General features: G+C 72.6%; 1 protein-coding gene across 1 annotated transcript; it reads left to right on the top strand.

Moving 5' to 3' along the window:
* Positions 1 to 3,815: 3,815 nt before the first annotated feature.
* Positions 3,816 to 8,518, top strand: LBX2 (ladybird homeobox 2). The gene is made up of 2 exons (XM_054824679.1): positions 3,816 to 4,383; positions 7,852 to 8,518. The coding sequence occupies exons 1-2, from the start codon at positions 4,059 to 4,061 to the stop codon at positions 8,244 to 8,246; spliced, it is 720 nt and encodes a 239-aa protein (XP_054680654.1). The 5' UTR covers positions 3,816 to 4,058; the 3' UTR covers positions 8,247 to 8,518.
* Positions 8,519 to 12,212: the final 3,694 nt, after the last annotated feature.

Here is a 12,212-nt window from a genome sequence, read left to right on the forward strand (position 1 = left end):
ACACGCCTGCGCCCGTGCACACAGCTGCCGGGCGTCTGCTGGGGGCGGCTGTGCACGCACGTACACACCAGGCACACGGGTGTGAGCGCCCGCCTGCACGGGCTGCACCTGCACCGGCACCGGCATGTGGGAGCAGCCCAGGGGTGCACCCCCACCCCCGCCACCGCCCTGGCACTCCCGGGGGGCACGAGTCCCCCAGGCTCCTCGCCCCGGGCCATCCCCGTCCCTGTCCCCATCCTCATCCCCGTCCTCGTCCCCACCGCCGCTCCCCTCCGCGCTCGTCGCGTAATGAAGCCGGGGTCAACCCGGCACTGGTGCATGCGGCGAGGTCGGCACGTGTTAATGAATAGATCATTCGCCAACAGCCCCTGGGGGGGATCCCCGGCGTCCCCCGGCTCCCGGCACATTAATCCCCGTTTACCGGGGCGAGGTGTAATCCCATTAGTCGTGGCTTTGCCCGCGGCCCCCGGCCCCGCGAGCGGGGTCAGGATTTATTGCCAATAATTGTTCAGGTCTCCTCCCCCGGCGCGGGGCGCGGCGCTGCCGGCAGCTCCCCCGGTGATGCCCCGCTTGTCTCCGCTACCGACAGTTTAATTTTGCACCGAGCTATTCTCCTTATTAAAGGAAAATTCATTTGCAAGCAATTTCCATGTGCAAACTGCTCTGCAGCTCCGGCTCCGGCGCGGGGCTGGGAGCGCCCCTAATCGAGTTACCGCCAGGCGCTCCGGCACGGAGCCGCGTTATTGAAATGGATCCGCTAAATAATAGATCAGGGGCAGAGCATGGTGCCGGGGCATAAGCGTATTAGCGGGCTGAGCCGCCGCCTCCCGCCCCTAATCACGTTACCCTGGCACGGGGAATTGCCGGCACGGCGCAGGCACCCCAGCGCGGCGCGGGGTGTCCCACCAGCCTGCTCCCGGGCCTGGGTGCCCCCAGTGTGGATGCCTCTGAGCCGGGGTGCCCAGAGCTGCCGCTGCTCAGAGCCATGGGTGCCCCTGAGATGGGGTGTCCTGGGGGGGACACAGGGCAGCCCCTGCCACTGGCACAGACGGTCTCCAGAGCGTTATACCCTCGTGCATGCATGCACACCTTCACACATGCACACACACCCCCCTTGTGCCCGTGCATGCACCCTCACACGTGTGCACACACACACACACACACATGCGCGCGCATGCTCAGGCACTGCTCGCCCTGTGCAAGATGCAAGGGGTGCAGAGCCCGGCACGGTGCTGGCAGAAGGGACGTGAGGGGCTCGGCCCCGGCACATCCGGGTGCTGCTGCCTGCCCCGGCCAGGCTGGCAGCGGCTGGGGGAGGCTGGGGGGCGGCTGGGGAGCTGAGGGTCGAGGCCTTGCACACGGTCCCAGACCCCCAGGGACCCCCGGGGGACCTGAGCCCCAGCGGGACAGAGGTGTGGGAGCCAAGGAGGGTCCGTCCGAGCAGCCGTGCCCATCACCATCCCCGCTGGCCGCGGGCACCCGGCCAGCACAGGGCGCTCTGCCGCGCTCTGCAGGAAACTCCAATGTTCCTGCAAAAATTCAGAGCTCTCTTTTTGTTCTCCAGCGTGTGTCCTGCTTTGGGGTGAAAAGCGTTTCCCATCCTGTGTTCCTGGCAGCTGGAGCTGACGCTTCCCCCGTCTGGCGGCGAGCCGGGGGCCGAGGCTCGCCCTGTGCCAGGTCCGAGGGCCGGGGGGCGGCTGGGGCGGTGAGCAGGGAGGGGGCGGTGGGGCTGCCGCAGGGGTGGGGAGCGCTGGTTTGGCGGGCAGCACACCTGCGCTGCAGCCCTGCCCACCACCCTGCCCGCTGCGGCTGCCAGGGGCTCAGCGCTGCCCGGGAGCTGGGCAGGATCCGGGCTGCTCAGCCCACCCCAGGTGCCCCACTGGGCAGTCGTGGGGCACGAGTCGGGGGTCAAGGAGAGAAGGAGGTGCTGGCACTGCTCCCCAGGAGCATCCCTGGGCACCCGGCTGCTGCGCAGGGGATTCACCCCAACCGCTGCGGAGCGATGGGCAGAGGAGATGGCGCAGGGGCGACATCCCATCCCATCCCAGCGAGCACTGCAGCTGGAGATCTGCCTGGGCCCCAGCCCGGCTCCTGCCTGCCCTGCCTGCCCTGCCCTGCCCGCCCTGCCCTGCCCTGCCCCGTGCCTGGGGCCCAGGACTCTGCAGCAGGGCTCCCCGTGGTCCCCGAGCAGCTGGGGTTGCAGGGGGGTTGCTCGGCCGGGCAGGGCGGCTGGGAGCCCTGATCAGCGCAAGAACAAGGAATTAGCCTGAGCGGGAATTTCCTGGTGCGTGTCGCAGGGCATCAGCTGGGACGGAGCCCATGGCGCGAGCACCAGCCGGGGCTGGGGCGGGGGGAGAAGTGCTGTGCACGGGCTGGGGCCCTTCCCCACCCCTGCCCGCTGGGTGCCCGGGGCCTCGTGTCCGGCACGTTGCCCTCGTGCCACGCGGTGCTGCCGTAGAGGACTGTGGCTCGCAGGGGCCCAGCCGAGCCCCGGTCCACCAGCAGCTCCCGCGGGGCCGACAGCCAGGGACAGGCACCGTCCCCTGGCAAGCAGCGGGAGCCGGCAGCACATGCAGCAGCGGCAGCTCCATCGGCTCCCCTCGCCTCTCCGTGTCACGTTGCCATCAGCCAGACGAGCGAGCTTTCCGAGAGGACAAAAGCCGCGTGCGAGGCAGCCGTGCAAATGCCGCCGCGTCGGCCTGCCGCAGGCGAGGGGCCCTGTGCGCCGGCAGGAGCGGGGCCTGTCTGGTGGCACCGCGCCGGGGCAGCCGCGCTCCCAGGCTGGCACTTCCTGGGAGCAGCCTGAAAACCTCTCCCAAATCGGTTGGCTCCCAGGCTGCCGGAACCCCCTCCCCACCCCCGCCTGCCGCCCGCTCCGGCGTTTAATTGCTCCGGCTGCTGGGAAATTTCAAGGTTGAATTTGTCTAACTCCAATTTCCAGCCAGGGGATCGCGTTCTGCTTTTGTCAGCAAGATTGGAAGCCCCTAACCCCTCCCGGCACCGGCACTGCCGGGTCCCCCTGCACCTGCTCCCCCAGCCCGGCACGGTTCTCCCGTCGCTCCCACCATGCCCACAGGTTCATTTTCTCTCATTACCGCCATGACCCCTGCGCCCTCCACACCGTCATCATGCCCCCCCCCCACCCCAGTGTCCCCTTGCCAGGCCCGGAGCATCCCAGCAGCAGACCCATTAGGGGCACTGGGAGGGATTGGGACCGGGGGATGCCGAATCGCCCCTCTGGGGCGATTCGGCATCCCCGGTCCCAATCCCGCCGGAGGATACAGACCCGGTGTCGGCAGCCAGGGCTCACCTGCGTGTGCGGGCGTCCCCAGGATTTTTACGAGCGGTCGGGATCCCGGAGCTATTTGTACCGGGGAGGGCAACGAGGAAGGGGGGGGGGGGGTGGATTTATGACCAGGCCGCGCTCTGAAACCCAAAACCCACCCGAAGCGGCCTAATCACTCCCAGACGCGGCGGCCCCTGTGCTTTTATGGGGCATTTTAGAGCAGGGGAGCTAATAAATTTTTTGCGACGGTAAAAGCCCCGCTGAGGATGGGGGGGGGGGAAACAGCGGGCACCCACCGGCCGCCCCTCCGGGGGTGGGTGCGTGGGTTAAAATCGCTGTACAAGGAGGAGGCGCTGCGCTGCGCCCCGTCTTCACCCCGGTAGCAGAGAGGGAGCGGTGCACACCCCCCCCCCTCAGCCCCCCCCGTCGGTGGCTCCTCCTCCTCCCGGTGCCCAATTTGCCGCCCCGGCCCCGGGTCTTTAAGGCTGCGGCACCGGGGCCGCGGTGCGGGGGGGGGGGGGAACGGCGGCGGGAGCGGAGCTGCCCAGCCCCGCCGAGCGGCTCCCGGCGCCGGGAGGCCGAGCGCTCCCCGCCGCCGCCGCCGCCGCCGCCGCCGGGCCCCCGCCGAGGGGGCGGGCTGCGCCCGCGGGGTTTAAGTGCGGCCGCGGCTTGATGCGCGGGCGGGACGGCGGCGGCGAGAGGGGGGGCGACCCCGGCGGGATGAGGCGGGCGCGGTGCTGAGGCGGCCCCGGTGCGGGAGCGGGGACGCGCCATGACCTCGGCGCGGGAGGCGGCCGGTTCCCCCCCGCTGCACCCCCCGGGCGGCGGCCGCCGGCGGAGCGCCCTGGACCAGCTCCCGCCGCCCGCCAACTCCAACAAGCCGCTGACCCCCTTCGGCATCGAGGACATCCTGGGGCGGCCCCGCGGCGGGAGCCCCCCCGGGCCCGGCCCCGCCGCACCCCCCGCCCGGCTCCCCGAGAAGGCGGCGGGGCCCCGCGGCGGCGGCTGCGCCCCGTCCTCGCCGCTCTGCGCGCTGGAGGAGCTCGCCAGCAAAACCTTCCAGGGGCTGGAGCTGGGCGTGCTGCAGGCGGCCGAAGGTACCGGCGCGGGGGGGGGGGGCTCCGCCGGGACCGGGGGGGGGACACGACCGGGGATGGGGCCGGGGCAGGTGCCGGCGGGCGGAGGGGACCGGGGCCGCCGGGCCCGTGGCGGGGCCGGGGTCTCTCCTCGCCCCCAGCCCGGCGCGGCCCCGGTAAGTTTCGCTCGTGTCCCGGAGGGGCGAGCGCGGCCCGGAGAGCCGGCGGCCGCAGACCGGGGAGAGGTGCCGGTGCTCGCCCGGGGCCGCGGGGGACACGGCAGCCCGGCCGGGGCAGCCCCGGCACCGCTCCCCGGAGCCGCACCGGCGGCCGCGGCCCGGAGGGAGGGAGAGGCCCGGGGCCGGTCAGCGGGAACCCGAGTGAGCCCCGGCCGAGCCCGCTCCGCGGCGGCGGGTGAGCCGCGACCGGGACCGAAACACCGGTGCGGGCAGCCCGGAGATCCGGGAGGACCGGCCGGGCCGGGGCCGACAGCTTTGCCGGGAGCCGCGGTGCCGGGCGGCGGATCGGTCCCGCGGCGGCGGCCGGGCCTTACCGGGCGGAGCGGCGGCACCCGGCCCCGCCGAGCCGTGACCGTGACCGAGCGCAGGGGCTGAGTGGCGGATCGGTCCCGTCGGCGAGGAAAACCCGTTACCGACCGCAGCGTCGGCGTCCCCGAGCCCCGGCGGGCTCCTGCGGCGGGGACGGCGGCTCCGGCCGGGCCTCGGTTCTCCGGCAGAAACCCGTTACTGGCGGGATCGGCGAACCGCCGCGGTTCCCGGCGGGGTCGGGCAGCCGTTGCCCGCGGGCGGCCCGGACCGGCGGCGTCTCCCCCGGGGCACCGGGCCCAGCAGACCCGGCGGGTCGCGATCTGCGCGGGAACGAACCGGCCGCGCCGGTCCCCGGCTCGGCCCCGCCGGAGAGAGCGGCCCTGAGAGCGGACGGACGGACCGAACGGCAACCGGGACCCTGCCTCCCGCCCGCGACAGAAATCCTCCATCGGGCGGACAGACGGACACGGGCGGGCGGAGCGCGGCGCCCGCCGGTAACGAAAAAACCAAACCTTACCGGGACGGACAGATGGACACGGACAGACAGAGCGGGGCTGCCGTGATTAACGAAAAATCCCTTACACGGACGGACATACGGACAGACGAAGCGGGGTTCCTGCCGTTAACGAAAAATACCCTTACCGGGAGGGACAGCCGAGCACGGAGAGACAGAGCGGGGCTCCGTGATTAACCAAAAAAAAAAAACCAAAACCAAACAACCCCCAACCCAAAAAACCGTTACCCGACCGGACAGACGGACAGGGACGGGCAGAGCGGCGTTCCTGTAATTAACCAAGAAAAAAAAATCCCGTACCCGGCCCGACAGACGGACACGGATTTGCACAGCGCGACTCTCGCCGTTAACGAAAAAACCTTTGCCCCGCCGGACAGACCGACACGGACAGACCGAGCGGGGCTCCCGTTAGTAGCCAAAAAAATCCCTTACCGGGGGGACGGAGGGCAGGGTCGGGCAGAGCGGGGCTCCCGCGGTTAACGAAAAAACCCTTGCCCGGCCGGACAGACGGACACGGGCAGAGCCGGGCTCCTGTAATTAACAGGGGAAAAAAAGAATCATTCTCTTCCCCGGCGGGACAGGGACGGGCCGAGCGGCGCTCCGGTAATTAACGAACACCCCTTACCGGACGGACAGACGGACACGGCCGGGCGGAGCGGCTCTCCCGTGATTAACGAGAAGAAAAAACGCTTTACCCGGACGGACAGACGGACGGACACGGCCGGGCGGATCAGCGCTCCTGTAATGCACGAATAAAAAAAAAAGCTGTTGCACGGCCGGACAGACGGACAGAACGGGGACAGCTCGGCGCTCCCGGAATTAAGGTAAAAGCCCGTTACCCGGACGGACCCACGGACACGGCCGGGACGAGCGGGGTTCTCGTAACGAACGAAAAAGCAATCCCTTACCGGCCGCGCAGGGCTAACGGCGAAATGAACCGGGACCCACGGGCAGAAAGGGGACAGATCGAGGTTCCCGTAATTAAGGTAAACCCCGTTACCCGGACGGACCCACGGACACGGCCGGGCAGAGCGGGGCACCCGGGAAAAACGAAAAAAAAAAAAAAACCCAAACCCTTCTTTGCCCCGACGGACAGACGGACAGAAACGGGAGCGATCGGGCTTCCGAGAGTGAGGTAAAATCCCGTTACCCGGCCGGACCCACGGACACGGCCGGGACATCCCGGGGCTCCGGTAACGAACGACTGAGGCCGCTGCACGGACGGAGCCACTCGCAGCCCCCGGCGGGTCGGGGCGGCGGCCGGGGGTCCCCGGCGAGCGGAGACCCCGCTGCGGGTAACGGGACGGGCAGGGCGGCCCGGGACCCCTCAGCGGCGGAGGGAGCTGGAGCCGTTAACGGAGGACGCACGGACCGACCCGCGCCTCGGGGATCGCCGGGAGCCGCGTTACCGAGCGGCGGATCGGTCCCGCCGGCAGCGGAAAGGCTGTAACGGGCAACGACCGGCACCGAGACCTTGCGGCCGGTGTGGAGCCGTTACCGATGCCGCCGGCGGACACGATCCGCTTCGCACCGGAGATTTATCTCCGCCGGAGATTTCTCTTCTCCACCGGCGGCAGCTCCGGAGCGCGGCCGGATCGGGGCCTCGGGGCTGCGGCGCGGCCGTGCCGAGAGTGGCGGCGGGCTCGGAGCCCCGGGACGCGCACGGACCCGGGGCCGCCGGCACCGGCAGTTCCTGAAAATCGTTGAGCGAAAGCTCAGGCCGGGGCCCCGGTGCGAACCGAGGCGCTTCGTGCTGCCGGTCCGGACCCGCCGCCCGGGGCTCCCGGGGCTCCGCTGCCGGCTCCCGGCCCCGGCGCCGTGCGGGCCCCGCTGCATCGGGCCGGGCTCACGGACCGACCCGGCGCCGGGCTCGGGGCGAGCTGCCGGCGGGGAGGGGCCGAACCGGAGCCCCGGGAGCTGCGGGCCGCCGGCGGGACACGGGTGGGCTCGGCCTCGCGCCGCAGCGGGCGGCGGCTCCGGCGGGACCGGGGCCTCTGCGGAACGGACGGGGCCAGGCGGGAGCGGCGGGGCGGGCCAGGCCGGGCTGCTCTCGGTTCCCGGCACCGGGGAGCCCGGCAGCGGCACCGGGCTCGGGCTCAGCACGGCTCGGTTTGGTTTGCACGGCTGAGCCGGGGCCGGCTCGGCTCGGCTCGGCTCGGCCGGGTTCAGCTGGGCTTAGCTGAGCTCGGCGCGGCCCGGCTGGGGTCGGTTCGACCGGGTTCGGTGTCTCACGGCTGGGAACGGGTCGGCGCTGAGCGGCGGGGGGTGGCGGGGCAGGGCCGGGCCTGGCTGGACGCGGACGCGGCTGGGCCCAGCTAAGCTCGGCTCAGCGCGACTCGGCAGCGCGGTACCGGTCCGGGTGCGGGTGCCGGTGCGGGTGCCGGTGCCGGTGCCGGTGCCGCCGCGCTGAGCCCGCTGTCCCCGCAGGTCGGGAGCCGCTGGGCGCCTTGGGGCAGCGCCCGGCCTGCAAGAAGCGGCGCAAGTCCCGGACGGCGTTCACCAACCAGCAGATCTACGAGCTGGAGCAGCGGTTCCTGCGGCAGAAGTACCTCTCCCCGGCGGACCGGGACCAGCTGGCGGCACGGCTGGCGCTCAGCACGGCCCAGGTCATCACCTGGTTCCAGAACCGCCGCGCCAAGCTCAAGCGGGACCTGGAGGAGCTGCGGGCCGACGTGGCCTCGCTGCAGGCGCTGCCCCCCGCCGCCCTCCAGCAGCTGGCGGCCCTGCCCGACCCCCCGCGCCCCCCCGGGCCCGGCCCCGCACCGCCGCCGCCCGCCGCCGCCGCCGAGCTCTCGGAGGAGGAGATCGACGTGGGGGACTGAGGCAGCGGTGAAGGCCGGGGGGGGGTCCCGGGCCGGCACCGAGACTGACCGAGCCCCCGGGCTGGACGGGGCGGCCGCGCTGCCCACGCCTCGGGGGGAATTGGTGCAATTTTTCGCTTTTTTTTGTTTTTGGTTCGTCTTTCCCTTTTTTTGTTTTCTTTTTAATTTTATTTTCTATCGTGTCTGTCCCGCCGGCCCGTCCTCGGCCCCGCCGCCCCGAGAGACGGGGACACGGGGGGGCCCGGCCCACCCGGGTGTAAATATTTGGAATAAAGGCGACACCTTATTAAGGAGCGCGGAGGGGCTCTGGCGGCAGGACGGACGGACGGTCACCCCGCACCCCCGGACCGTGAGCACACACCGGGGGGATGCTCTGTTCTGCCGGCTTACCCGGGCCGGGGGGGGGCCCTGCCGGAGCACGGGGCACCAGAGACCCCCCGCCCTCCCCCCCTCCGGCACGCTGCCCCCGCCCGCCGCCCCGGCCCGGCTGCGCCCATCCCCGTGCCCCCGGCCCCGCCGCGCGTCCCCCGGGTTGCGGACCCCTGTGCCCCGGCGCTGCCCCGTATCCCCCGCTCCCGAGAGCAGAAGGGTCCCCTCGGGGGGGGTGTCACCCGGTATCAGCCCGGGCGGGGGGTTGGGGGGTGGGTCCCGGTCCCGCGGGGCGGGAGCGGGGGGGGAGGGGGGGGCAGCCGGCGGCGGCCCCCAAAGCGCTGCGCCCCAGCTGCGGGGCGGGGGGGGGGGCGTATGGGTGTGGGCGGGTGTCTGTGTGTGTGTGTGTGTGTGTGTGTGTGTGCATGCGTATGTGTGCGTGTCCGTGTCTCCAGCCCCCCTCGCACACCCTCATGCCGGCTGCAGGGGGGCCCGCGGGGAGGCCGGGGAGGGGGGCACACGTGTTGGGGGGGGGGGCACACACACGCCGGGGGCGGGGGGCAGCGCCCGTCCCCCCGTGACGAATCCAGTCCGGCGGCGCCTTCCCCGCCGCTGCTCCACGCGTGACCCGAGAGGGGCCGGGGCAGCGTCAGGTGTCGGTACCTCGCTGCCCCCCCCCGCACACTCGGCACCTGCCCCGGCCGCTGGAGTCCACGCCGCCCCTCGTGACGTCATGCCCCGGTGACGTCACTGCGCGAAGCGGTGATGTCACTCTGGTGAGCGGGAGCGGCTCTGGCCTCGCCGCGGGGTGAGCGGGACGGTCCGGAGGGGGGGGGGGGCGGCAGGGAGGAGACCCGTGGCGGAGGGAGAGATGCGGGCAGCCCGGGGGGGGCTCGGCCCCACACCCGCCCCCCGGTGAGCGGCTCCACCGCCAACAGCCCCCCGGTGCCGCGGGGCACGGCCCGCGCGAGGCGCCCGGGAGCCGCGGGGACGGGCGTGTGGGCAGCTGCCTGCTCCCTGCCCTTGGCGGGGTCCCCCGGGGCTCCTGTCACCGCAGCTATGCGTGTCTCGGCTGCGAGTCCCTCCAGCATCCATATGAGCCCTCGCTGATCTAATTACGCCGGTGCAAACTTCCGAAGGCAGAGCCGCCCCCCCGGTATTTTCTCCGGTTTTAATTGCATTGTCCCGCCCCTCCCCCCGCGCCGCAGCCGCCCGCCGGAGGGGGGAGGGGGAGAAATGAGATTTAGCCTGAAAGTGCCTTTGAGCATCCCCCGCGGGGAATTGCTTTTAATTTGACAGGTAGGAGCGGCGCGGGGCCGACACGCGTGGGGCATGCGCGGCTGCTGCGCCCCGAGCCCCCGCCCGCCCCCCCCCCCACCGGCTCAGCTGCCCGCCCCGGCCCTGCCCGGCAGCCCCGACAGGCAGGGGGGCGATCCGGGGAGCACGGCGGGGGGGGGGGGGGGCACGGACCCCCTGCTCGCGGGTGCAGAGACCCCGCAAGCAGGTACAGGCAGAGACAGGCAGGCACAGACACCCTGGGCAGGGGGCAAGAGCGGGGGGGAGGATCCCCGGGGGTCCCATCCTGCCTCCCTCTCCCCAGTGCCTGGGACCTCCCGGGGCCGCCCCACCCCGGCCCCCCCCGGCCTAGGAGCCCCCAGCCCGGCAACGCCCCGCTCCCCGGGGGGCTGCACACCCAGCCAAGGGGTTTGCACACCCAGCAGTGGGGTTTGCACACCCAGCAGTGGGGTTTGCACACAGAGTCCCAGGGGGTGACACCCCCCCCGCCCGTGCCGGGCTCCGGGCTGTGCCCCCCCCCGGCTGCCCCCAAAGAGGGGATCAGCCCCAGCCCGGGCCAGCAGCTCCCGGCGACCCCGGCAGCCCCCGGCCACGGCAGCGGGATAAAGAAATGCCTCGGCGGCAGGCGGCGGTGTCTGCTGGTCCTGTGGCCGTGTCACCCCACGGCCGTGTCACCCCGCGGCCGTGTCACCCCCCGGCCTGGCCGTGGCGGGAGGCAGCACCGGGCGATGGCGGCAGAGCTGAGCCGGGTCTGGCAGCACCCGGGGCACCCTCCCGGCCCCAGCAGCTCACACACACACACGCACGCGTGTGCGGACGTGCACGCCTGTGTGCAGGGACATGCGTGAGCGCCGTACGTGAGCCTGTCCCCCGGCGTATCCGTGCGTGCGTGGGAGCAGCGGGGGCCGGGCCAGCCCCGGAGATGAGCTCACGGCCCGGGCCCGTTTCCATCAGGCTGACGCGAGGGGACAGCTGGCGGGATCACCCCCCCGCCCGCGGGACCGCCCCGCTCCGCGCCCCCGCCCCGGTACCGAGAGAGCTGGGCAGCCCAGGCCCCGCCGGGACCCTCTGCCCGTCCCCCCCCCGGCTGCCCGAGCGGGGTCGGGACCCCACGGCTGCGTGGGCAGCCGGGGCAGCGTGAGGCGGGGACGGGGGAGCTGGCGCGGAGGACCCCCGGGAGCTCACCCCGTCCCCGCAGCCGGTTCCCTCTCGGTTCAGGGCGGCTGAGAGACGCCGAGTTCCCTCACCGCGGCCTCTGGGCTGCCGCCCCCTCCAGCCCCCCCCGGGGCAGATAATCGCGGGCGGAAGCGTCGGCCGGGCCGGGCAGCGTCTGGCGTCGCCCCCGTGCACCCCCCCCCCCCCCCGGGAGTTTTGGCTGCGGGGGACGGTGCAGGCGGCGGGCAGGCTGCCGGCCCCGCCCCCCGCCGGTTCCCACCGCTCCACCGGAGCTGCTGCGGGCACAGCCGGGACCGGCCACACGCCGCCGTCGGTGCAGGCGGCAGCGCACGCGTGTGAGCACCCACGGCACGAGCACCTGCCCGGCACCCGCCGTGGCCGTGGCTGTCCGTCCCCCCCCCGCAGCCAGCACCCGCCGCGGCTCCCGGAGACCACCCGCCTCTGCCCGGGGGAGCCCCGGGTCAGCCCCGGAGGGGTTCGCCCTGCCGGGCTCCAGGGCAGCCCGTGCCCGTCACCGGGGCCTCGGGGCGGCTCCCGCGGCGGCGGGCGGTGTTGCTGGCGGGGCTCTGCCAGGCTCAGCCCCCGCGTGTCCCCCCCCACGCACGCTCGTCTTTTTCCTCTTCCAATTTTCTGGATGATTAACTCGACTGCTGTTTCCTGACAACCTCTGCTGTTGGTATTAATTTCTTTTAACTAGTGATTAATTACTCGCTGTCTCCCGCGCTCCTTCTCCCTGTTGCCTATTTGCATATTAATCAAATTCTACTTGATGGCCTGCCTGTCACCTCCCCGCCACGGCCCCGCGACTCCCGTCACCTGCCGATGCCATTACGGGGGCCCAGGGCTCGCACGGTCCCCGCCGCGGCAGCCCCCCCCCCCCCCCCCCGCTGCCGGGGACCCCGGGAACCCGCGGGCCGGTGGGGGACGGGAGACGCCGGGATCTGCTCCCCCGGGGCCACGGCACAGGGCGGCGGGAGGGACGCGGCCATCACCGCTGCCTCGGGGCTGGCCCGGCCCCGCAGACCGGGCACCGGGTCCCTGCCCTGCCTGCCCCCGAGCCGGGGCGAGCCCTGGGAGGAACTGGGGGGGTCCCCGTTACTTCCCGGGCTAAGGCTGCCCCCGGAC

Source organism: Grus americana, chromosome 4 (assembly GCF_028858705.1).
Source record: "Grus americana isolate bGruAme1 chromosome 4, bGruAme1.mat, whole genome shotgun sequence".
Classification (NCBI taxonomy): domain Eukaryota; kingdom Metazoa; phylum Chordata; class Aves; order Gruiformes; family Gruidae; genus Grus; species Grus americana.